The sequence below is a fragment of the Rhinolophus ferrumequinum genome, chromosome 22 (genome assembly GCF_004115265.2).
Source record: "Rhinolophus ferrumequinum isolate MPI-CBG mRhiFer1 chromosome 22, mRhiFer1_v1.p, whole genome shotgun sequence".
In the NCBI taxonomy this organism is placed as follows: Eukaryota; Metazoa; Chordata; class Mammalia; order Chiroptera; family Rhinolophidae; genus Rhinolophus; species Rhinolophus ferrumequinum.
The window spans coordinates 42,912,142-42,938,378 of NC_046305.1; the positions used below are offsets into that span (position 1 = coordinate 42,912,142).

Sequence of the window (26,237 nt, forward strand, 5' to 3'; positions counted from 1 at the left end):
AGCCAGTGGCTAGATCAAAGTGGTTTCCAGACTAATAATTTTTCTAATGCCACTCTTTGCCCACAGATTAATTCTTCCACCATTTTGAGAATGCAGAAAGTACAGCAGCCTAGAAAATGGTGTCCCCTCCATGTCCTGCTACATTTACATATGAATTCATCATTCAAATGAATGTTTACTGTGTACCTACTGTGTGCGAGAAGAGGATGGCAGTGATCCAGCCCCTATGACCCCTCTACCCTCACTTCCCACAACTCTTCTCACTTCCTCCACCTCAATTATGTTGGCCCCTTTGCTGTTTCTCTAACAGTCCAGGCATGCTACTGACTCAGGGTCTTTGCACAAGCCAGAACACTCTCCCCAGGTTTTCATTTGACTTTTAATCTCCCTTCCTTCAGAACTTTTCCCCAAAGCCACCTTCTTCATGAGGCCATTCTTGGCCATGCAACCTAAAATTGAAATCCCCTTTCTCCTTTTCCCTCCCTCTATGCCTCCTTTGTTTTGTCTCAGCACCTATCAATACCTGCTATACCATACATTTTTATGCATTTACCTTTTTTATTGTCTGCTTCTCCCTTGAGAATTAACCTCTACGAGGACAAGGATTCCTGTTCGCTGCCATGTGCCCATCGCCTAGAGCAGTGCCTGACATATTACAAGCGTTTACTTGTTGAATGAATAAGTCAATGAGGGCAGGAAGGGAGACAGGAACTAACAAGTGGAGTATTCCAAGCATGGGCCTAGGTGCTACCTTACGTAGGTTATCTCCTGTGTGGTGAATATTGTCCTCTTGTTACAGGTGAGGAAATTGAGATCTTGGGAGGAAAACTTGCCTGAGACCATATAGTTAATAATGAGCAGAGCTGACTGTCAAATTTGGGCCATTCTGTCCCCCTTTACACCACAATGTTGCCTCATAGAAAGCCATGTCACAAAGATTTAAAGGGACGGGGCTGTTGCTTAGCAGCCAATTTTAGTTAGGGACGTCGTTTTCTTGGTTACAGTTCACTTAGGAGAGTGCTGAGTCATGCAGACAGGATATGAGAAAAGTGGGATCTCTGAAACCCCCTCTGAGACAGAGCTCTGCTCCAGAAGTTCTTGGAGATCTTCAAGGTCTCTATCATCTGATCGACCTCTACCTGGGAACACAAAGAGCAATGGAATCACGCCATGGATGTCTCAAATATTCCTCTGTGACTTTGCTAATGGTAATTGTGTTCTTGGACTCCAGTGCTTCTATGAAAACTCATTTCTTCTGTATTGGAGTCAAATTGGAAAGCAGTAGGGTGTGCACAGAATTACATAAGAGCCCTGATCCAGGCAGAGATGGGGGAAGGGCTCCTCTCACCAGGCCATGAGACTTCACAACAGGTGGCACCCTCCCAGATGAAAGGGCACCTTTTTTTATTTGCACAAAGGGACCCTTGGAGTTAGTTGGAACCCTGGGCATGGAAGTGATAGATTAGAGTGTATTAACATTCGTTAAATGCCAATTATAGGTTAGTCACTTGGTATGCAAGATTCGTCCCCTGTTATCTCCTAAATTCTCATGGCAGCCTTAAGAGGCAAGAAACGATTAGAGCAATTTCATAGATGAACCAAGTCTTAAGTAGATTAAGAAACTTTCACAAGGTCAGGTAGCTAGTATACCGCTGACGAGTACCTATTAGGAGCCAGTTCTGAATGGCTTCAAAGCCTGTGTTCGTTTTTCTAGATGAGAAAGATTGGTATTTAAGAAAGACTGGAAAGTGGGATTTAGAAATTCTATTTCCCTCTCCTCTGTCTCTTTTCTCAAGACACAGCCATCCTCCTGCAGACTCTGGATCATGGGTTCTCAATCCTATTCAGACCCAAGTCCTGCTTTGAATAACAAATTATTTTGTAACATGCCTTTATTATCCTAAAATTATATTCATAGATAACCTACCACACACACATAATTTTACAAACAATATAATGCCATAATTTTAATGTAAAAGAGAAAAAAATAATTCCTAGTAAAATTATATATATACACGTATATGTATATGTGTGTGTATATATCTATATGTATATATAGATATTCAGATATGACTACTTTAGAAGACAATGAATTCAGCTCTTGCACCATATAATGAAAAATGAATAAGTCTAGAATTAAGAGAGAAGGTTAAATGTTGTTCCATACAAGCAGTGTAGGAAAATAAAAGAGCAGAATTATAAGTGGACGCCAGAATTAGTGTTAGGAGAATTAATAACACTCCAGACTTACCGGTTTCTGACAACAGAAAAAGGTAATAGCTTAAAATAGTTAAAATAGGAATAATACTTATAATAAATAGGAATACTACTTATAATAATAGTTAAAATAGGAATAATACTCGACAAATTACAAACCACTGAATTTAAAAAAGGGAAAGGGGTGTGACTATGTTCTTGAAAAGAAGTAAACAAATAATGTTAATGTGCTTCCTCTAGGGTAGCCAGATTTTACACTATAAACTGTTTTGTGATATTGGTCTATCGCATATACCAAAAAAATCCCACATAATAACTGAACAGATTAACGAAATATGCAAGGTGAACTCACAGGTATAAGCAGTCAGTACACAGGTCAAGAAATGGAACATCACTGTCATTTCAAAATCTCTCCTCATGTTCCTTCTCAGTTATTCCTTTCACCTCCTTTACAAAGCTATCACCATTCTGACTTCTACTCGTACCCTTTCTGACACCACGCCCCAACCTCCCTAAAAACTCTAGTGTAATTCTGTAATCCCACAGATTCTCTCCTCCATTATGACCATACAACTCTACCAATCTGAAAATCAGCATTGATACAACCCTACCATTAAGTTCACAGACTGTGGGGACAGAGCCCCAAAAAGCAGTTTCCAGGCTCTCGGCCTCACATAGAAAGGTGCTGACTCAGGTAGTAAATGGCCGTCGACTGTGATCAAATGGCCATCAGCTGTGGCTAGTTGGCCTTCAGCTGTAACCAGTGAGCCATTAGCCATGAATATAACTGCTGTGGCTAGGCTAGCAAAAAAATGGGGGCAGCAAGAAGATGGTGGCTGAGTCAGCAAGTGGAGCAATGAGGGTTGAGAATTGTGTGGCTCCTGTTTCCTGTGTCTCCAACCCAGCCGCCAGCGAGAGTATAGAGATATGACTCCCCTACTTATGGCTCCGTGGGTGTTCCTTTTTGGCCTCACCATATCCTGCGTTCTTGTGTGGGGAGCGGGAGCTGAGACCCCACCGGACGCCCTGCATGACACAGACCCTATTCAAATTTGCCTACTGTCTAAACAGAGTTTTCCTATCTCATCCAGGATAATATCCAGGAATACGTGTTGCATTAGATTGTCAGGTTCCACCAATATCTTTCAATCCAGAATAATTCCTCAGCTTTTCTCTGCCCCTAATATCCTTGATTGTCTTGCTATACATATATTCACTTTTTTTTTGCTAGTCTTATATGGAATATGTATTTCATCCGTTTACTGTTATTTCTTTAGCACTTAAAGATACCATTTTATTGTCACTTGGCTTCTATTGTTTCTGTTGAAAAGTCAACCATTGGGCTAAAAGTAGCTTCTTTAAAAGTAATATACTTTTTTTATCTTGCTGATTTCATGATTTTTTCCTTTAGATTCTCATCAGTTTTACTATAATATGACTAAGTAAAGTTTCCTTTGTATTTGTAGCATTTGTTAATCTCTGGGTTAAATGTTTTTCATGAATTCTGAATATTCTCAACCAGTATCTGTTCAACTCCTGTATCTGCTACATTCTCTCTCTCTATTCCTCTTGGAATTCCAAATGCCTGTGTGTTAGACCTTTTCATAGTTTCTCATGTGTCTCTTACACCTCTTTTCTGTCCTTTGACCTCTCCAAGCTTCAATCTGGGTACTTTCTTCTGATTCATCTTCTATTTCATTCATTTTTTTATCCTGCTTTTATAATCTGCTGTTAAACCCATGCATTGAGTTCTTACTTTCAGTGACAGCACTTTTTATTTCTGCAATTTTTGATTCTTTTTCATTGCTTCTAAAATTCTCCATCTTGTCATTTAATTTCTGGAATACAATTATCAGCTTTATCCCCTTTGCTGAACTGATTTATTATTATTTAATCCAATGAATTTTAAAATGAGGCAAAAAGTCTATTTAAAGCATTATGCCAAAATTTGAATCTACTTAACTCCATTCAATTAGATCACTGCAACTGAGCAAGTGATTTCCTGGAATAATTATCATTATAGTGGTCTCATAGTAGTCAAATGAGAAAATCAGATAACTGTCTCATAAAGCTATAACAGATAGTAGCTGTAAAGATCAGGCATCCTCTTGATGTTATAACTATGGTTAGAAATGTACGAGTGTACAATGGGAACTCCTGAATTCTTAAGGTCTTCATCAAAAGTGGCCACAATATAAAACTTTGTCTAAGTATTGTTCTTTATTAAGCAGTCACCTGCATAGGTTTCTTTATGCGTGGTCATCATTTGAATACACATCGGATCCTTGACAGTTCTCAGGCTGCCTGAAATTCTGCCTTAACTTCTCCCCTTTACCATTAGACAATTGATTAAACAGGAGACACATGTAGCATATAGACAGTTCATCTTTGACTGTACTGTTTGGATTGGCTTTAAGGAAAAATTGATAAATTTGCCTCAATCAGGATGTAGGTGGGCCCAGTTGTGTGTTATATTAACAACATGAACAGTAAGATGGATGGGGGTAAATTCTCTCTGCTTGAGTACACTGGGATCTTTTGGACTTTGTTTTTGAGGGTCTGATCTTTCTTTTTCTTTTAGTTTCCAACCTCAGAAGCCAAGAATTTGCTTTATAATCACATATTTCCTTGTTTTCTTTTGCTTCCTATGTTCACCCTGTAGCCTGGAGGCTTCCTCCAAAATCTCAATCCAAGTACAGCTATTTTATAAAGTCCACGTTTGGTGACTCCAAATATCTGGATTTCCTTTGGGTTTATTTCTACTCTTTTTTTTTCTTTCTTTCTTTTCTTTTCTTTTCTTTTCTTTTTTTTTTTTTTTTTTTTTTTTGGCTGTTTTATATTGAATGCCAAACAATTTACATTAAAAAATTCATAAAAATTAGTGGTATGTAATAAGGATAGAAGCTGATCGCCTTGATGCAATTAAGAATTTGACACAAAGCTGAACTTCGGGGTTTTTTCACAGCTGGTCTATTATTTACACTTATTCCTAGGATTTGTCTCTTTAAGGTCCCAACTAAAAGCCCAGGATTTTTTCCTGTTCTCCCTCCTCCATGGCCAGCTTAATTTTTGCTCCCCAGCTTTCAGAAACTTCAAAGTTCAGTTCCAATCCTCTGCTTCTCAGCCAGTTTTTCATTAGCAAAGGTTCAAAGGGAAGAGCAGCACCAAGTGTTGGTTTCACCACTTTGGGCTTCCCCTCTATCTGGGATCTTAGCCCTGCATGTTCTTCTTGGAATATCTCTGAGGTCTTGAAACATATATATTTTATTTAGTCTAGCTTTTCAAAAAAATCTCTCTCAGCTGGAGGATTAGTAGGAAGCAAACCAGACCACCAATGAAGGGACGGATTGTTATATTCTCAAAGTACTTTGTAAGACACGTTTCAGGTCACTAATAATGTAAATGCTAATTTCAAAAACACTGTGGGTACCCCCAAAAAATAATTTTATCTAAAATATTAATAAAAGTAAAAGTTATCAGTCAATGCCAAGATTTCTTTACATTTTATTTATTATCAGTATTACTGCAATTTGAGTAGACAGAATGCTTGGAATAAATTATACAATAACTTTGAGACCATATCTTTATTCCATGTAAGCTTTGTTTCTCATAACGACCTTCTATATACTGCGCTTTCTGGGTTATTTCTTGCAATAATAAAAAAAAAAAAAAGACTTTTTCAATGTCTTATACATAAGTCAAGTACAGCCAGTTATTTTTTGGTAGAGTCTAGCAGGACATTTGAATGTTATATAGGACATGAGACAATTCACCGTATGGCCAATGCACTGCCGAGGGTGCAGTCCCCTAGCCCATTGACCGGGGACATCCCCCCAATAATTTATAACAAGGAAAATGCTTTCACAAGTGTCCAAAATATCCTGCAGGATTCAGGATCACCTTTGTAAGGGAAACCTTACATTAGATCTATAAAATCATCGTGGCAGACGGTGTATGTGTGGTGTATGTGCCAGCGTACGAGTGGATCCCAGAGTCATCCTGAGGAGCCAGTCACACTGTGTGTTCTGTTGCCTCTCACACCTGAAGCCATGCTAAAATCAAGTGAAAACTAGTGGTAATATCCAGGACAAAGGTAAAGAAGTCGACACACACCCTGCCATTTCTTCTTGGGTTAGGGAGTGCTCCTGAGCTGGCTGGATATTGTCTTCTGCACTAGTAACCCCTTGCATGGTCACCTACCAAGTAGGAGGCACTGAATTGCTTTCATCCTGCTTTCTTAATCCTCTCAACAACCCTATAAAGAGGAAATATCTTTCCCAATTTAGAGACGAGGAAACTGGGATTTAGACATTAGATGACTGCCCAAGATTTTACAACTATTCAGCACTTTTGTGATTCTGCTGCAGTCTTACCGCTGCACTCATGGCTCCCAGCCCTTTTAAAGCCACATGTCCCGTTTAGGGGGCCAAGGGGACAACCTGATGGGAAGAGCTTGAGCAACAGGAAACGCGGGTCTAAGAGGCGCCTAACAACTATCTGGGCTCTAAGGGTCCCCAACTCCCCTGTTCTGGCCGTTGCCCTGAAAGCCCACTCCCATTCGCCATCACTGCGGCGGCTGCATTTTTCTACTTCTCTGGTCCCAGTCCCCGGAATTTCCAAGCATTGCGAGCCCGTGTCCCTCTCTCCTCAGCGCATGCCCGGTGGCCCAGTTTCCAAAGCCCTTCGGCCCACCCTTTCACCCCTACAGCCAGGGGTCCAGCAAACCCAACTACCCGCAGCCCAGCTGCAGAGTCCACACTTTTGTGGGTTCCCGCCCCAACTTTGGCTCCTCCGGAGACCCCACTCGCTGCGCAGGCGCGCTCGGAGCCACGCCCCTTGGGGAAGTACCGCCGCTGGAGCCAGTCGGGCTCGCCCCTGTTCCCTTGGCAACGCAGTACACAGACGCGAACCCGGGCAGCGCGCGTGCGATGAGCTTCAACAAAGCGGGTGAGGAGGGCTGCGGTAGTAGAGGGGTCAAGAGTGGAGAGCAAGAGGATGGCTGGGGAGGCTGGGAAAGGCGAAGTGGGGGAAATGCAGTTCGCTCCCCTTCGTGGAGTTTGGTCTGGTTCTTAAGAACTCGGTTGGCCCCTGTTCTCTGCTCTGCCTCCACACACCCCACCCTCCCCCAACACGCTCAATTATGGGGGGAGGGGGGCTTCCCTCCTGTGGAGTTTCTTGATCTTCTCTTGATCTTCAGAGACACTGCTTACCTACTCCTTTGGAACATGTCAACAGAAGAAGATCTTCCCTCACTTCCATCTTCCAAACTTTTTGGGGAACAAGTTTGTCCCTCTTAGGGGAGAACCCCACAGAGGGCCTGGATGTTACATAACAGAAAATGTGAGTATTCACCTTCCCTTAGGTGGTTCTCAGTTCCCCATCTGTCTAAAGATACCCAAGTTTTTTGGAAGAAAAACTATGGAATTTGTGACCTGCAGGGTCCCAACCTGAGAAGGTGTCCTTGTTCTCTGCAATCACCTGTCAGGGTCAACGTCAGAAATCACAGGATCATCGCTGTCTCCTTTCCATCCCACCCTCCCCCTCCCATATTCAAGCCTTTATTTCCTGTAGGACCCAGTATAGTCCCTACTCCATTCCTACCTCCAAAGAAAGGCCTGTGAACCAATGCCAGTTACCCTCCCATAAGTCCAAATCTGGATGTGGATGTGCTGGTAGATTAGTTTATGAAATGATGTGATCAGGCTGACACTCGGATTAGAGCAAATTCAGCTCTGTGGGGTTCAGAGGACTGGATTCCCTGGAAGGAGTACAAGTGTCATTCACTCTACCCATCGAGACACATTTACAACATTACCTGTGTTACTTAGGCAGTTGTTTGTATGGTTTTGACCCAGAGGAGTCAAGAAAGAGAGCAACTTTTGCAGAGAAGATTCAAATAAGAACATTCTAAGTTCTGTCTGTTTTGATGACTATAACATTCTCTGTTTTTTCTCTCTTTTTTTTATACTACCCAAAGAATATGTATGACTTGGTATACAACCTCTCTAAAATCCCGACCAGTAAAAAAGGATATGCTTTGGGAGCCAGAACAGCCGTGAGGTTTCAGCCGATCAGCAAGGTCAGAAATAGCTGCATGTGCTTAAATTTTAGTGTGATCCATGTTGTTGCATGTATTTGCATTGGAGAGCAAAGGGCACAGAGTGGAGGTTACCTAAACTATATGAGCTGAAATTCAAGAAAAATAGACATCGAGGCAAAAGCTATTAAGCCTATCTGAAAAACGTGGGTGTTAGCATTGCACGTGTGTGTGTGTGTGTGTGTGTGTGTGTGTGTGTCCTGGGAGAGAGGAACACAATTCTCGGAAGAAAGAGTCCAAGACAGCTTCAGTGCTGAGACACCTGACGTTAAAATACTGGAAGCTTTTTTATATGCATCGTTGTTATCTTGTTAGTTAAAAAACACATTCAACTTTTTCACCTTTTTGTGTGATTGGATTTCAAGTCTACAAATCTTAAGTATAGAATCCTAATCTTTTGGACATTTTCCTAACACTTATGCTCAAGAAGAGGGGTACTGACTTAAAACACAACACAAAACAAAAATCTGAGTGGCATGGTAGGGGTAGTAGCTGCAACAAGTTACCTTACTTCTCTCCCCAGCCTAAGTTGATTTCTACAACTTAAGCATGATGTACCTTTAGGTCGCTGAACCACATCTTTATCTTGGTTGCTACCTACAGTCGTCCTATTTCTATAGCTTGAGGTGGTTAAACCATAGCTGATACATGAACAGGAAGAGTATCCTCATCCTGGTTTTTGTCTTCTTATAAGGCTTTATATGTGTATACATATATCACCCTCTAACATACTGATTTTTTTCTTGGAAACAGGATATGACACCTTACCCAGGCATGTACCAGACGGTAAATCCTCGAGAGCAAAAACACAAACAAAATTTTGCTCCATTTAATGCCTTGTTGCCTCGATTTAGGACATACTCAAAGGACACGTATCATCTTGGGTATGTCTCCTCTTTTCCGGTGCACTTCAATAAAGAGCAATAGGATAGGAAATACAAAGAAGGGGTTACATCAAAACCATGCCAGCTACACAACAGCCAAGATATGGAAACAACTGAAATGCCCATCAATAGACGATTGGATAAAGAAATTGTGGTACATATATACAATGGAGTATTACTCTTCCATACAAGGAATGAAATCTTACCATTTGCAACAACATGGATGGCCCATGAGGGCATTATGTTAAGTGAAATAAATCAGACCGAGAGAGACAAATACCATATGATCTCACTTACACGTGGAACCTAAAGAACAGCATAAATGAACAAACAAAACAGAAATAGTCTCAGATACAGAGACCAAACTGATGGTTGCTAGATGGGAGGGGGTTCGTGGGGCCTGGGTGAGAAAGGTGAAGGGATTAGGAAGTACAGAGTAGTCACGGGGATGTGAAATACAGTATGGGAAATATAGTCAACAATGTTATCAAAACTATGTATAGTGTCAGATGGGTATTAGGTTATTGGGGGAATCACTTCATAAATTATATAAATGCCTAACCAGTACACTGTACACTTGCAACTAATCTAAACTATATATATAGTACACATATAAACTATATATATAATATAATATCAACTATAATTTTTAAAATATATAGCTGTGTACAGTGTCAGATGGGTAGTAGATTTATTGGGGTTATCACTTTGTGAGGTGTGTAAATGTCTAATCACTACATTGTTTTGTACACCTGAAACGAATAATAAACAATAAATAAATAAAAGTCCAAACTTCTAGTTATAAGTAAATCCTGGGGATGTAATCTATAGCATGTGACTACAGTTAATATTAGGTTGGTGCAAAAGTCTTTGCGGTTTTTGGAATTATTTTTAACCTTTTAAACCACAATGACTTTTGCACCAACCTAATCATACTGTATTGTATACGTGAAAGTTGTTAAGAGAGATCTTAAACGTTCTTATCACAAGAAAAGAATTTATCATTATGCATGGTGATGGTTGTTAACTAAACTTACTTTGGTGGTCATTTCACAATATATACATATATCCAGTCATTATGTTGTACACTTAGAACTAATAACAATGCTGTATGTCAATTATATCTCAATTTTGAAACTGAATATTAAAAAATAATAAATTTTTAAAAAACCATGCCAACTAAATAACCACTTATCTTTAAAGATTCAACGTCTTGCCCTTCCTGGTATCATATGATGTCTGGTATCATAGAATTGTAAATCACAGTGAGTCATTTAATAAATATTTATAAACGTGCCAGGCAATTTTGTAGGTTCCCGAGATTTTGCATTAAACCCATCACACAAAGCTCCTGATTCCTTGGAGCTTGCACTGCGGAGTCTAGACAGATGAGACGCCAATAAACAGGAAAATATCGATAGGAATAAGGAGAGCGGCCATGTGATGTATGAGTCTGACCGTGACACTTCTGAGAGTGAAAGCGAACCTTATTAATAATTATACCAAGACAGTAGCTAGCATAAGCTAGCATTGTCATGGGCAAACCAGAAAGTGTGGTAACCTCGTGATGTGCTCTGAAGAAAATAAAACAGGATGATGATGATATGGAGTGATGGACTGGAGGCTCCTCTATCAAGGGGAAATGACACTTGATCTGAAATCAGAATAAGACTGAATTGGCCTTGAGAAGATCTGGGCCCAGAGCTGCCCAGGCAGAAGGAACAGCAAATGCAAGGGCTATAAATTGGGAAGGAATTGGGTGTGAGGGAAAAAGAAAGAAGGTTAGTTAGTCTGGCTCCAGTGTAGTGAGCAAGGAGGAAATGAGACAGACGAGAAGGGACGGGGCTAAAGTACATAGCCTGTAGGTCAAGGGGTGTATTCTGAGTGCTTTAGGAAGCCCTTCAGAATGGACGGAATGGTAGGGCAAAGGGTCAAGGTCCTTGTGTTATTAATGAGAAACCCAAGGATCAGAGAGGGAATGTAACTTGCTCAAGGTTGCGATATGGAGGTAGAAGTGTTGAATCTTGACCCCCGTGTACACCGTAAGCGTTATGTACACGACAGCAGAGTCTATACCGAAAGGCACAGTGTTTTGAGTAAAAGCGACTATAAAATAATCCCACTGTTAAGAAAATTGAACTGGTTCTGCTTTGCTGTCCCTAGATTGCGGACAGATTAAATTATCACTGCATTGTTACGCACAATTTGAAATCATGGGCAGTACTAAGTCATCACTGTGGTAGCTTGCGCTTATCATCCATCACTTCCGGGATCTTCTGGTCTCTCGGCTAAAAATACTGAGTTGCAGAAATATTTTTTAAACTACAGTCTATTTTTACCCTAGCTGGATGTCAAGACGGGATATCTTTCACACTAACACCTAATTAGAAATACATAAACAGGCAAAGGAACCTTATGCTTGTCTGACATTGAAAAGCTGATCGATCCCAAGGAGTTAGGCGCAGTGCAGGGACAGCTGTGGTAGTGATGGCATTCGTATATGGTCACTAACTCGTTATACATGATGTTATAAATTTTTATTTCTAGCCCTGGCACATACAACCCAAAAATAAAGCCACCCCCCAAAATCAACTGGCCAATGAAATTTGGATCTCCAGACTGGGCTCAGGTTCCGTGTCTACAGAAGAGAACCTTCAAAACTGAGGTAATATGAGCACTATCAAGTCCTTCTATATGTGTCAGGGGTTCTTAGCCAGGAGCATGCGAAGGAGCTGCAGGAAGTCTTGTTCTCCTGAAATTATTTGCATAATTGTGTGTGTATATGCATATGGGGATCATTACGTGATTTTATTAGATGTTTTTAAAGGTGTGCATGAGTGAACAAAAGTCACATTTTCTTATTTAATCCTCAAATAATTTTCTGCGGTAGGTACAGGAGAATTATCCCTGTGGGATAGAAGAGGAAATCGAGGCTCAGATGGATTAAGTGACTTGTGCAGGTTGCACAGCTTGGATCTAAATCTTGTGACTCCCAAGCCAGTGCTCTTTCCATCACATCACTTGAGTAGTAGATCATGAGGGGTCTGTAGAACATTCTATAGAGGTATGGATTCTGGGGATAGACTACCTGGGTTCAAATACTAGCTCCAAATATTTACTTGCTGTGTGATCTTGGGCAAGTCCCCTAATTTTTCTTAGCCTTAATTTGCTTATCTACAAAGTGGATATAATAATAGAATCATCTGATAAGGTTGTAAAGATCGAATGACATAAAAAAGCACTTAGTACTGTACCTATAACATAATAAGGGCTCAATCCATATTAGCTGTCATAATTCTAGAGGTGCCTTTTTCCCCCCCTGGTGAACTTTGGATAATTCCATCAATGTTTATTAAATGCCTAGTGTATTAGTATCAATATGCCAGGGCGTATGGGTGACATTCAAGAATTAAACACATAATCTTTGTTTTCAAAAAGTTTACCAGCTATACTTAGAGATTTTTACCAAATAAAAAGTAATTCTTACCGTACTAGACACCAGAGTAAGATGACGAAGAGTCTATGTACATACAGAAGTTGAGAGAATGGCTAAGGCTGGATGACTTCCGGATGGGGTTTAGCGAGGCCGCTCCAGCTAGAACCGGCAGTTCTATTTTATATAGCCAGGAAGACCAGAGACAGAGAGTTCTGGTCAGAATGTTGACTGAGACAACTTTCTTTCATTGTAGCTGTCCACCGACAAAGACTTTAGAAAGTTTCGGAACCGTGTGGCCTACCTAAGCCTGTTTTACAGTTGAGAAGCTGGGACTGCCTTCACTTGTTCCTCCTGACCCCAAAATCTCCAGCGGGGAGGACAGAGTGTTGCTGTGACCCTCTTGTCTGCCAGCTTGGGGCCCAGGGTGGGGCGAGGGGCTCTTATGTGAGAGCATATGTGAGAGCAAAAAGACCAGAGTACTCTCTCTCCGTGTGTTGGTTTGTTGTACACATACGAAGATGGGTCTGGGGGTTTGTTACTGTTGCGTGTTCACTGGGATAGCAAACGCTGTGAATCATTCATCCATCAGTCTCTGAATCTTCAGCACAGGATTTGAGTAAACAATCAATTCCAGTTAGAAGGGAAATCAAATTATTTGCATCCCCAGGCTAGACTATTGAAATGCTTCTCCAGCCGTTGACCTGGATGGAATACAATGGTGTATGGCTTTGGGGCTGTGGGAAAAATGGTGCCAGACAATTCAAAACCCAAAAAGGAAATTCAGATTGATTTTTTTTTTTTTTTAGTAAAAAAGTGTTCCGCAGCCATCAACCTGCCTTTTCCCAGGCTGCTTATGCTTTGAGCTATGAGAGGCCAGGGTACAGGAACACTAGAGTAGAAGGGCAGCAAGATGCCTTGGAGAATGAAAGTGTTTTCCCCAGTGCATTTTCAGCCTGAATTCGCCATGTTGGTTACCTCATAGTAAGCCCAGAAGCCAGCGTCATGCATGAGGAGCAGGTGACCCTGCTCCTGGGAGCTGGGCACAGACTGAGGTGTCAGAAGTCCCGAGCCAGCTGCAAGGTCCTCCCAAAGGAGGGGACCCCCATGATGAGCTTCTCTGCAGAGACCTCACTGTCTCTCCAGTACTTCATGGAATATTCCTGAACAAAGGAACATGGCCATTATTTCCTCACCAGTGTTTGTCCCATTTGATTAACAAAGTCTAGCTAGTTGTCCCCCCAAAGAGAAAGTCTCTTTCCCAACAACAAAGGCTCTCCCCAATCTTCCCTCTTCCTACGTTTGAAGCTTTTCTTTCTCACCTGGTTAAAATAATGTATGTCGCCTTGATCTTGGATCCTACATTTCTTTCTCATTCTTTTCTGATCACATTTGCATACTCTGTCACGACCCTTACCCATTGCAGTATTCAGTTGGCTGTGTACATATTGGACTCTCCAGCAGACAGAATGCTTCCTGGGACTCATTTATTTATCTTTTTTTTCTCGTGTCTTGAAAGGTGCATAGCTCTACGCTACTTAACAAATATTTAATATCCTTGAGGCATCGCAATGATACCTAATATCCTTTATGAATTCCCCAAGCTGGCAGTATACCCTATCCATCACCTTTGCCCTAGTTGAGAGAGTAGAAGACATTGTGCTCTTTAAGATCTCCACTTCCATAAATCCTTCAGCTATGTATATCTGTGATCTATATCCTCACTACCCATCATAGCATTTAGCATATGGCGCACGCTCAATAAATACTTGTTGAAATAAATCAAAGCATTGCAAATAAACATTGAGCGAATACTAAGTGTGGTTCATGTGACAGAGTCCTTCCCTGGGGTAACCCCTCATACTGCTTCTCATCTTCTAGTTCTCTGCCTTCCCTCATCCTGTGATCCTAGGATTAAAAACTGAACTCCCGTCAGTGTCTGTTTTAAGATAAGTAAATCTCTTGTTTTCCGATCCTAGTTCTGGAAAACCTCCTACTGATACACCTCTGGGGTCTTTCATGACATCTTACATCACCTTTTCCTTCCCCTTCAAACTAGCTCCAGCCTTATCCTCCTGAGGTCAGCCCCTAGTCCAACTTTCCATAGAGAGAAGAGGTTTGTACTTCTGGGTGCCAAATTTCCACCCACCAGTCACCAGGAGCATAATCAGATGTTCATTACTAATGAGGAAGCAGAAAGAAACGACAGCATGAAGTCCATTCTAGCCAAGCAGGAGGAAACTGCTTACTGAAGTAAAAGTGGGCTTCTCTCACACTCATGGTTCTGGCACCTAAAGAACAGAACCGTGTGTGCCCAGGAACTCTCCTCTTGGGAATGTCTTCCTGAGCCTCATAAAGGATCCACTTTATGCTAACCATTCAGATCAGAGCACCCACACTTGCGTTTTCAGGCCAACAAGGCCACCCCAGTCCACCCTAGAGCAGAGGGAAAGAGACTAGACTGAGTGGAAGAGAGCCTTCCTCTTCTGTGTATGGGGTTTTGTAGACAGCTTCACTCTCTGACTGGAGACACTCTTAATGAGAGAATGGTTGCCATTTACCCATGAGACTCTGGAGGTTGTCCCCACCACCACCACCATCACCACCCAAAACTGTCAATTGCATCACCTTTTTGAAAACAAAAATGGGATCTTCCAAATGGGGTTGACTCTTCCTATTCTGATCTCAGTAGGAAGGTAAGGCTCCTAAAATGTTCCTGAACTGAGGCTAATTTCAATTAGTCTTTGAAGCTACTTTCCTTTTTCAGTCCCTCTGGCAATTCTGGATTTTCCCTTACTGCCCTCAGCTATGTGGCTTCAGAGGGACACAGGCCAGGGCACTGTAGGGGATTCCAGTTTAGAAGTAAGAGTAGGGAAAGAGACATAGGGGATTAGAGCAATGAAGCCAATTATTTTGGCAGAGAAAAAGTACTGCTGAGGAAAAGCAAGGCACGCTCACTTTGGTCAAGGTGGCTTAACATTTTCATTCCCTCTTCTCCAGAGCCACTCATTGCATATGGTATACTTCAATTCAGGGTAGGCAGATGGGTCCCCACGCTAGCTTTGAGTTTCCAGTCCACCCTCCATACTTTCTATCCCTTCTCACTTCCTTGTTACCTTCCAAGTCTTTCTCTCTAAATACTCTTTCCTATCCTTATGACTCCCTCTCTCTCTCTCTCTCTCTCTCTCTCTCTCTCTCTCTCTCCCCCCCCCCCTGCCTCCCCGCTGCCCCGGTCCTCCAATTTTCTATCACAGAAGAGTTATGTGCTAATTAAGTGAATATCTGAGGCAGCCTGAAAGTACCAGAAGGGAGTAAAAGGGACTGTGAAAATTCCCAATATTCAAGCTCATTAAAACTGTGCTGTTCCCCTCCATAAAAAACCTGTTTTGTCATCAGACTTTGGGCTTCAGAGCACCTGTTTGAAATGCTAAGGTTTCTTATTTCTTCTCTAACTTTCTTAAGTCAGGATTGCTCTGGTTCGTGTTCTTTTCTAAGAATAGAGAGGAAAAGTCATTAGAGGAGAGAGTGCTGGGAGGGGTGATAACTTCCAGCCAGAGTTCCTCGTGCAGATACCACCGCGTCCTTACCATCTGTGCGGCAGATCCCTGCTTAGACACCTCCTCTCCTGGCTTCTGTCCCATTGAACAACAGCTCCCCTAAAATAGCCCTTGCTAAGTTTCAATTTGGAATAAACTACTAAGAGCAGAACACACAAAAAGATATTTTGGAACGAACTTCAAAGACGTTTGTAGTTTCCTGATTTATTAGTAAAGCTCGTGAGCAGAAGGGGTCAGGATAGTTGAAAATGCTGCTGTCAGCCCACAGACACATTAGGGCAAGGCCACAGTCCTGCAGGGACGGTGGAGACAGCTGCCTCTCATTAGGCAGAGTAGGCAAAACCCACCCTGTTGTTGGCCATGTCGTAGACAGAGTAATATTCCTTGAGGAAGACATCTCCCAGAATCCACAGGGGCTGCCCACTGGGGGAGGGCAGGTAAGTGGCCTCAATTCCAAGCCTGCAGTAGCCATTGTTCTAAAGAGACAAAAGACATGAGGATATAACCAATTGAACTTTAGACATCTTTGCCCACCGGAACTTCCCCCACCCTATATTCCATGACACCCGGGGGATCTCTAAACTCAGCCCTGCCCCCGGGGATTCCCCGTGGCTGCCCAGATGTGAGCTGGGACACAGAACAGCTGTCGGGCCCAGCCAATGACATTTGCCCGGATCCTGGGAGTGAATACGTACGTTGAGGACATAGGCAGAGGGAGGCAAAGGGAACTGGGACCCGCTGATGATGAAGGTGACGGTGGGCATGTTTTGTACGGAGTTACAGTTGACCACAAACTGGGAGAGAGAAGATGCAAAGCTGCAGAGTGCAGGGGACGGTGACCCAGACAAAGGGCCCACGCCCCGCCCCCTTTTCCTGTGGGCCTCTCTTCTTGACCTTCCAACAGAGTCACTTTCAGGCAATGGAAGGCAAAGCCTGATCCCCACGCACACCACTGACCAGGCCCTCGTGCTTCCTGAGTGTTCTTAAACACATCTCAGCGCTTAGATTTTGGTTGTATGGAGATGGCCGTAAGGAGTTAGGTTCATTCCAGAACACAATTTCTAACCTCAGAAAATACAAATTACAGAGAAAAAGCTTGGGCACACAGCTGTAGAAGCATACTCTCACACACTCTTCTCTCTACCTTTCTGTGCACATGTCCATGTACACACACACACCACCCTGAGGAACCAGGAGTTAGTCTGGACCCAGATTCTTGCATGCCAGAAGAAGCAAACTACAGATAAGTGTACAAAGGGGAGCCGGTGTGGGGACAGGAGGCTACTCAGAGTAAAACCCAAATGTGTGTTCCTAGCAAAGAAAGAAATCCCAGTGGAATGGAGAAATGCATTATGTCCTGCTTCTGTCTCACGCAGTCAAATGACACTGGTCAGACCAAGCGGAAATGTGCTTCTAGAACCAGCAGCACCACCTGCCAGCCATTCAGCTCACACTCACAATCTGATGGAGTTGATATTACTCCCTGCCTTTACCCTTCTTTGCACTGAGGGTTCATGCCTGAGATCCATGCCGTGTCCCCACCTGACCTGTCCTCCAGGGGCTCAGCTCCCCACCCAGCCCTTCATCCTCCCTCTCATGAGCTCATGACACTCAGGCTCCTGTATGGAGGCTGCCTGGATGTGCAGAGAAACCCTTGGCTTCTGGCTACTCACATCACCATTCTGAGCCTGCTGGGCTCCTGTCGCCTGCAGGAAAGCGCCCATGTACTGCTGGGGAACAGCCAGCAGGAAGGTCCCTGTATCCACGATGGCCTGGCAGCCCTGAGAGCACCAGCCAGTGGCCTGGTTACCAATGGCAAACCTGAGGGCGACAGCAACACAAAGAGAGTCAGGTACCTCTGCTGCAAACATGACACATGTCCACCCCTCCTCCCTCCAACCCAGCAGCTCTGCCATGCTGCCTCTTCCAGGCAGCCAGGCCACCACCCCATGACACGTGTGCCCATGTAATGCTTCTGTGCCTTTGTGATTATTGGAGTAATAGCTCCAGTCTTGGCCTGGCAATCCCTCCAGTTCTGGCTGAAAGCTCTTGGAAGGCAGGACCTGTATCTTCTCTTTTTAAATCTACCTATATGGGGCCCAGCACATAGTACCAAACACAGTCAGGGCTTGTAGTCAATTAATAGATACCCCTTGAGCACCTATCCTGTGCAAAACACTCTCACGAGGATTAAGGTCCTATAAGGAGAAGGTAAATTGTACTTACTGTTTTTAAGGAGCTTATTTTAACGAAGAGGAGACAACAGAGTACGCTGAGCCATGACTAACTAAGGAGAGCGGGGGCACATCAGGGGTAATCAACAGAAAAGAAGCAAGAAAGTCCTGGCAAGGAGCAAGGGCTCGGCAAAGTCTAGGCTTCAGATCAAGAAGTAGTGAGAAGGCCCTACTGATAGGCAGAGCCTAGTTTCCGTGTGGTCCTGAGTACAGGCCAAAGGTGTTTGTCTTTCATTTACATGTGATGAAGATTCTTGAGAACTCAGAGTGTAGAAGTAATTGATTTGGCATCATAGATTTTGGGATCAGATACGCGTATGCTCAGATTTTGAAATTTGTGAAATGCGTGATTTTGGATACGTTGCTTAACCTCTGAACCTTGATTTCTTTATCTATAGAATGAAATATACTGCTGGCCTCCTTAGAGTGCTGTGGAAATTATATGCCATAATATATGTAAAATATTCAGCATAGTATCTGGCACGTAGAAAACACCAATGACAGCGATTACTTTTACTGATGATAGAAGTGGTAAAAAGTATGCCAATTGGGATAAAGAATCAAGACGTGGATTCACAGTGTCTAGGAATGGACCTATCTGCTGGCATGACAAGGCTCAGTGACCCCAAAATGTTCAGTCAAAAGGTAGATGCCAGAGTCTACTGAGCTCCAGGACCATCTCAGCCTGAGGGTTTGGTGATTCTTTAAGAAATGCATGCCATGACAGGAACAGAAAATATTGTCACACTGGAGGAACACCCTAGGAGTATCTGTAATCCATAGGAAGGGTCCTCTCTACTTACTCCTGAATGGCAATCTGCCAGTACATTTCCTGGGTGACAGGGGCCCAGACGATCTGACCGGAATAAAGTTGGGTGTCCACACCTCCCAGGATGAGCTCCCCACCGTACTGATGGGTTGGCTGGCTGGGAAGAAATGGAAATGAGCATGAGCTTCCATCACACAAAGGAGTGAGGCGTTCCTCTCTTGCCTCTCCCCTTCCCACCCTCCCTCAGACACAGAGGTACCGCAGAATGTGGGGGTGCTATCCTTTGAGATGCTCTGTAGTCTCCACCTGGCTCAAGGTACAATGGAAAGGAAATTCTCAGAGAAACACCCAAAGTATCAGAGCATTGGAAACACAGACTATGTCTGTAAAGAAGAAGACAGAATTGGAAACCAGGCACCGGAAAACAATGAAAGTACCCTAGAAAAACCCTCCCTGGGGCAAAGTGAGAATAAGAAGGAACCCTTCTGAGAGGACCTGGAATGGGGCCTCAAGTGGGCTATGATGGGGACACTCCTGTCACGGCCAAGTTGGTAACTAGATAACGTCAACAGGATTTAGGCCTCTTGTGCTCACGGCCCTGGGCCTACCAGTCAGAGAAGAAAGCCATCTGGACTTCCGGTAGCTTGAGGATCATGTGTTTAGAAAAGAAGAATCAGAGAGTAAAGTTTACCAAGAAAGTTCAAGGCCACGTAGAGCAGGAAAAGCCCGGGCTTTCTGACCAAGACATTTGTGTTGGAGTCTTAGCTTCACACCCACCCGTGGGTGACATTGTTCAACATTCACAGCCTATTTGAGCTTCCATTTCCTCACTGGCAAAATGAGGCTAACAACAGGGTTTTTGAGATGTCATTTGAAGTATTTGCTACAGAACATTTTATAAAGCCAAAGGTGTTGTTATAATTATCATTTCATTATTGTTCTCTTCACCAGTAAATGGTCATGTGGTTGGTTCTATAGCTCTACAGTGGTACTGATCTAGTACAGTAATCTCCAGATTTACTAAACAAATATTGAAGGATTATTGCTTTTTTTTAAAGAAAGTTATGATATTACTTATGGCCATAATTAAACATTCTTGATGCGACTGGATGGCTCAGTTGTTTAGAGCATGAGTTCTGAACAACAGGGTTGCTGGTTTGATTCCCACATGGGATGGTGGGCTGCACCCCCTGCAACTAAAGATTGAAAACAGTGACTGGACTTGGAGCTGAGCTGTGCCCTCCACAACTAGATTGAAGGACAATGACTTGGAGCTGATGGGCCCTGGAGAAACACACTATTCCCCAATAAAATTAAAAAAAACAACTTCCCCCAAAAATATGATTACAAATGTTCAGAAATATATGGGTTGTATATAGCCAGCGATAGTCATTGTATTGGAAGGTTTTGCAAGCTGGGCCCTGCCTGATGTCGAATTGTTGAAAGTGCCCCCACAGAGCCTTGTTGTCTGAGTTCTTCCCAGGACACGGCTTCTTACCGAGAGAAGTAGAAGCTGAAGATGGGTTCGGTGAGCTGGCCCTGCTGCAGCATCCCCTGCATGACTGTCGGGGCGTTCCCCACCGCCATGTTGGGGTAGGCCATTCCCAGGATTCCATCAAAGTCTGAATAGTAGAAGGGGTTGTTGGGCTCATTCTCACTCAGGCCAATCTCCTGGTTATTGACGACGATGTTCTGGACCTGGGACGAGCAGACAGAAGAACTTAACAATTCACGGGGACAAATCCTTCCCAGACAGACTTAGGTGCCCAGAATCTGGAATCTAGAACTTTCCTGGGGAAAGAAAGTGGGCTTTTACGCTGAGTTCAATCACGGGTGTGGGTGTGGAAAGGGCAACAGTGTCACTCAATCGTGTGTGTTTTGGGGGGAAAAAGAGTGTGAGTGTTGGGGAAGCAGAGGTGACTGTTCTTTGGAGGTGTGGTTTCCTCTTCTGTGGACAGTGAAAGGACAGTGATTGGTTTTATACTGAACAATCCATGTGCAAGAATAATAGAGAAACTGTGGCTGTTAGATGTAAAGAAACAAGAAAATAGTGGAAGGCCAGGTTTTCAATTATCCAAAGTGACATTGTGTGGGAGAGGAAGCAGATGTAATCTATGTGGTTCCAGAGGGCAGCGGTCAAACCAGGGAGCAAAGTCACAAGGCAACACAGTAACTTTAAGACAACATAAAGAGCTTTCTGCAGTCAGGACTGCTGTGGAAGAAATTCCTGTTTTGGGAGGAAGGTTGAATCGGATGGCCTTTGATGTCCTTTCCAGCTATCAGCTCCGGGGAAGGTTGTACCTAATTGGTAACCATGTTTTCTCTCACAGCTTAAGCCTCTAGAACAGGGGTGTCCAAACTGCGGCCCGCAGGCCAATTGCGGCCCGCAATCCATTTTTAATTGGCCTGCAGCAAATTCCAAAAATATATTTACTTAAATAAACCAGGTGAGGCAATACGTACTTCACCTCGAGTGAGTGGCCCGGCTGTTTGTGTATTTTACCGCATAGGGCCCTTGGTGAAAACCGTTGAAAAAAGTTTGGACACCCTGCTCTAGAACATGGGAGTCCAATCGCAGACCCTCAGAAGCTACAGCGTCACTCACGGTCACGGAGTCGTATCCCAACACCACACTCAGGCTGCCACTCCCATAGGATAGTGTGTAGGTTTGCCCATTGTTTCTGAAGGTGGAGGACAGGCTGGGGTTGAACCTGTTGTGATTGACTGTGGAAAGAATGGAATATTAGCGTCATTCACTGCTTCCCCAAATACTTGGAGGCCACGTACCCTCCATGGCCTGGGATCACTGACCAAATCTGAGATGAGACTCAGTCTCAGATCCTTTGTAATATAGACAAATTGTGGTAGCCCCCCAAAAGTGTGTCCCCTTGAATAATAAACATTCCCTGAATTCCTTTGAATCTACCATTCCCTGAGAGATGGGATCACCTCAAAAGTGCCAGGAATTCTTGCCCGTAAGAGAGAGCTGAGGTAAAGGGACAATGAATGCAGAAAGAAATGGAAGTCTTAGTCTATTTCTTCTGTCTCTTTCCAGAACTGTCAGCACTTCTAAAATGTAGACTGAGGGCAAGATTTCCAGATATTCCTAACTTAAGGAGGATGAGATCATGAATATGCACCAAGAACTCTGGAGTTGGCATTATAAGCCTGTGCTCCAAGCTGACTCTGCCCCTCCTTCTGCTCCCATCCAGGGGGTGGGTGGGGATAGTGCTATACTCACCACAGGCCTGGCTCTGGCAGTAGGTGGAGGGTACCCACAGGTTGGAGGAGCCGGTGTCAAAGAGGACCAGGAAATTTTGGGGTGGAGTCCCAATGCTGATCTCCCCAAAATAGAAAGCCTGCAAAGAAAGATTTGTCACCCTCGTTAAGGAGCCTTGGGAAAGAAGTTGACCCACTGGAGGCACATTTTGCCAGAATCATTTCTTTAGGAGAATAAGAGGCTTCTCCCACAATCTTTCCACCCTATGTGGAGCCAGCTCCTCTCAATATTTCACTTTTTGTTTTCTCCCTAATTGTTAGCCTTTGGCCAGCAGAGACTTAATCTTGCAAATATGTTTTCTACTTTGCAATAAGGTGATACCTCTATGGATGTAGTATCATGCTATGCGGGGAGAAGGTTGGAGAAGAAATCACTTTTTTCTCTTCTCCAAGTATCCATTCACCCTCCCACATCTCTCTCTCTCTCTCTAACACACACACACACACACACACACACACACACACACACACACACACTTCTCCCCTTCTCTTCCAGTGTTAGACACTTCCACCACCATTCTCCTCCCTCCTGGTCACATACTAGAAAGGGGACTAGGAAATCTAGGATGAGAGGCAGCATGAAAAGCAAGAAGAAAATTTCACTAAGAAACAGTTGAAGTTCTAAGGGAACTTGGGCCAGTCATGTCACTTTCCTGCCTCTAGTTCCTCCACTTAATAAAATGTGAGAGTTGAAATAGGAGACCCCTAAAGTGGCTTCCAGCTCTGACACTTTATGTATCATCTCACTAATGACAATCCACAGGACACCAGTATGTTGACATGCCCTGAGCAGACATTGTAGCCTCAAGAACATTCAAATATTTACTCTGGGCACCTGTGTATCTTTCCCAAGAGGGGAGGTATATAGTGTCTGGAGCCATTAGAAATTTTGCCTAGTGGCCTTACGTGTGTTTTCCTTTTTTCCCCTGGAGCTCGTGGCTAGGGCTTCCTTTGGATCTCTCTATTGACTTGACCATTCAATTGACTATGACTCTCTTAGCCATATAAATGGGGTTTTAGAGAAACGGGCCAGCAATGAGAAGAAAGGAAGAAGGAAAGGGAACAACTATCCTACTAGATGGTAGTAACTTATAATTTATTCAGATATTTTCCATAGGAAGGTGAGACTTAGGTTTAGTCACTAGTCCAAAATCAGAGCTAATGAGGGGTACAAGTGAGTATTTAAAAATGGTTATTAGCCCAGGGTTATGGACCCACCCCCACGCCTGTTTCACTCACATCCAAGTAGTTGGTGATGGGTTCATAAGCCACGGCATCATTGTTGAAATAATACTTGGCAGCTGGATCACCCTTTGGGTAGTTCCTCAGGAACGCTTCCAGTATGCCCTGCTCCTCCATCGCCTGGCGGATAGACTTGCCTTTTCTCAGAACAATTCTGCAGAAAATAGGGTAAACGAAAAGAATGAGCTTCACTTCGCCGCATTAAAGCAAGTTCTCCAATGAGCTCACCTGGAGTTTTCAATCCTCTTCAGTACTCTAAAGAAGAGCCTCTTACAGGAAATCCTCCAGATTTTAGCAAGTTCTGACCTCTGCAGTCATCCTAGGATTTCCAGCATGGAAATACACTACACCGCATAATTGGGTTTTTGTCCTTATATATTGTTTCCAGAGAATAAATGTCTGTTTCTTCCCAGTCCCTCCTGTAAGCTTGAGGCAGGGATTGTGCATCCTTCCTTCTTAGCCGACAAAACACTCAACTCACCCTTGTACACACACATGCACGCACGCGCACCATCCATTTCAAGTCTTGTTCCCCAGTGGATGTTCAGTTCATGATACCCAGAGATAATCTGACTGCCTCTCCAAGCTTGTCATGCTACCTTAGGGCTGGAATTCACAGTGAAGCTGAATCCCAGTACACACACACCTTTCCACAGCCTCTGAGAGGTGCAAACAAACGAAGACCAAGACCAGAATCTTCATGGTGCTGGTTTCCAACTGCTCACCAACACGCAGGACACAGTGGCAGACCCGAGTGTTGGGACACACAGAGGCTGGCTGGGTCCCTCTTTTATACCCTGATCTCCCTGCACTTCACCTCTCTAGGCACGTGGGCTTTTCTACCTTTGTAAAAGCTTGTGCCCCTACACATTCATGGATTCTGTTTGTTTTTCCCTTTGGCAAGCATCGAGGACTTTAATATCTACTCTGTGGTCAATTTAAAAAAGCAATTAATGGCTTTGCTGATGGAATCTGAAGATTAGCATGTGATAACAAATGTAAACTGTACTGGGGACAAAAGATTCTGGTGCCTGTGTCTACTGGGAAATGGGTGCTGGCAACTTCTACTGGAACAATGGAGCCATTTGTTCTTTAGCTCCAAAGGGCATGTGCTGTTTTGAGATTTACAGTCTATCTCTAAAAGGCTTCTCCTTTTCCTCCCTCGTCCTCTGATCAGTCTTACCTTGAGTGCCTACTCTGTGCACACCTCTGGGAGTGCAAGGGTTGTTAAGAAATGGTCCTTGGATGCAAATGTCTGCATTCCTGCTGGAACGATTGACACATAATCAAACTTGGAGGCGACTTGATCACTGTAGGCATTTAAATGTGTGTTGAATGAATGAAAGGGATAATAACAGTATTCCTGAAGCAGGGAGTGATAGCTTCGGTGGGATGTTAAAGGCTCCACAGACGAGGTAACATTTGAGGAGGATCTTGCAGGATGCGAGATGAGAAAGGAAGGAGAAGTGGAAAAGCCATCGCAGCAGAAGAAAAGCTTGATCAGTGGCACAAAGGAGTGAAATTGTGTTCTCTGAAATGCGTTCAGAGAACATTGTGACTAACAAGACCAGAAGAGTAGTTCTCAACAAGGTTCCTTGTCAGCCAAGACACATCCAAAGCACCTGCACTGGATCTGCACGAGTCTCATCATGCTAATTGTAGCTTTGACAATTATTTTCTACTCAAGAAACCATATGAAATGGGAAGGACTGTAATACTAAACTAGAAATGCTCTTGGGTCTACAATACTGTATTAACCCTTTTGCTGTGATGGTCGGATATATCCCAATGAATGTTTCCATCTGCCAACTGTGAATGGAAACTTCCAGAAAGGAAGTTTAGGAAAGCAGATGTACATTTTTCTAGGTGTTTGTGTTTTTCAAGAATGAATAACAATAGGAAATTTTTATACGTAAAAAATAATGTCATTTATATACAAAGCAGCTCAAATTGTTATTATTAAATGCATAAAATAGTCAAAAAGTCAACTTTTTGGTTTTTTTGTGGATTTATGACACATTTTGGAAAAAAAAACTTGAAAGCAATTAATGCAGCGAAAGAGTTAAAGCAGTACGTATTTAGTCCCTGCAGTATTTGAACTATGATTCTACCAAATTCCTAAAGGCATGCATCCTAACTAATTACAACACACCGTGGTTAGGACTACTGGGATACAGTACTCAGAATCTACATGGGCATAAACAGATTGTAAGATAGACCTTAGATATCACGCAAAGCAGCATTGACTTTATTCTGTAAGCAGTAAGGAGCCAGTAAAGTTTTTGAAATCCAGCAAATGACACACTGACTACCTTCTATATATCATTTATACTAGTTTTTTAGATTGTAGCATTTTTAGAAGCATTCATGAAAAAGGCCAGTTACCAAAATGATTCCCTAGGGAAAGTTGTAGCTGGCACGAGAGAACTTACTTGAACTTTGCCCGTGAATCCACCCTTGAAGCCTTTGAGCTATGCATGAAGCCAAAGAAGTTTCCAATTTCATGTGTATGATGTAATGTTTCT

General features: G+C 43.2%; 2 protein-coding genes across 2 annotated transcripts; one reads left to right on the plus strand and one right to left on the minus strand.

Moving 5' to 3' along the window:
- The first annotated feature begins 7,093 nt into the window (after window positions 1–7,093).
- Window positions 7,094–13,118, plus strand: PIFO (primary cilia formation). Its single transcript, XM_033093185.1, has 6 exons — window positions 7,094–7,164; window positions 7,415–7,557; window positions 8,195–8,296; window positions 9,068–9,198; window positions 11,746–11,863; window positions 12,888–13,118. The coding sequence occupies exons 1-6, from the start codon at window positions 7,146–7,148 to the stop codon at window positions 12,954–12,956; spliced, it is 582 nt and encodes a 193-aa protein (XP_032949076.1). The 5' UTR covers window positions 7,094–7,145; the 3' UTR covers window positions 12,957–13,118.
- Window positions 13,119–16,425: 3,307 nt separating this feature from the next.
- LOC117014974 (gastricsin) lies at window positions 16,426–24,539 on the minus strand. Its single transcript, XM_033093296.1, has 9 exons — window positions 24,359–24,539; window positions 23,710–23,866; window positions 22,433–22,550; window positions 21,797–21,915; window positions 20,690–20,889; window positions 19,226–19,348; window positions 17,862–18,009; window positions 16,884–16,982; window positions 16,426–16,664 (listed from the first exon to the last, which is right to left on the minus strand). The coding sequence occupies exons 1-9, from the start codon at window positions 24,412–24,414 to the stop codon at window positions 16,512–16,514; spliced, it is 1,173 nt and encodes a 390-aa protein (XP_032949187.1). The 5' UTR covers window positions 24,415–24,539; the 3' UTR covers window positions 16,426–16,511.
- Between the last annotated feature and the right edge of the window lie 1,698 nt (window positions 24,540–26,237).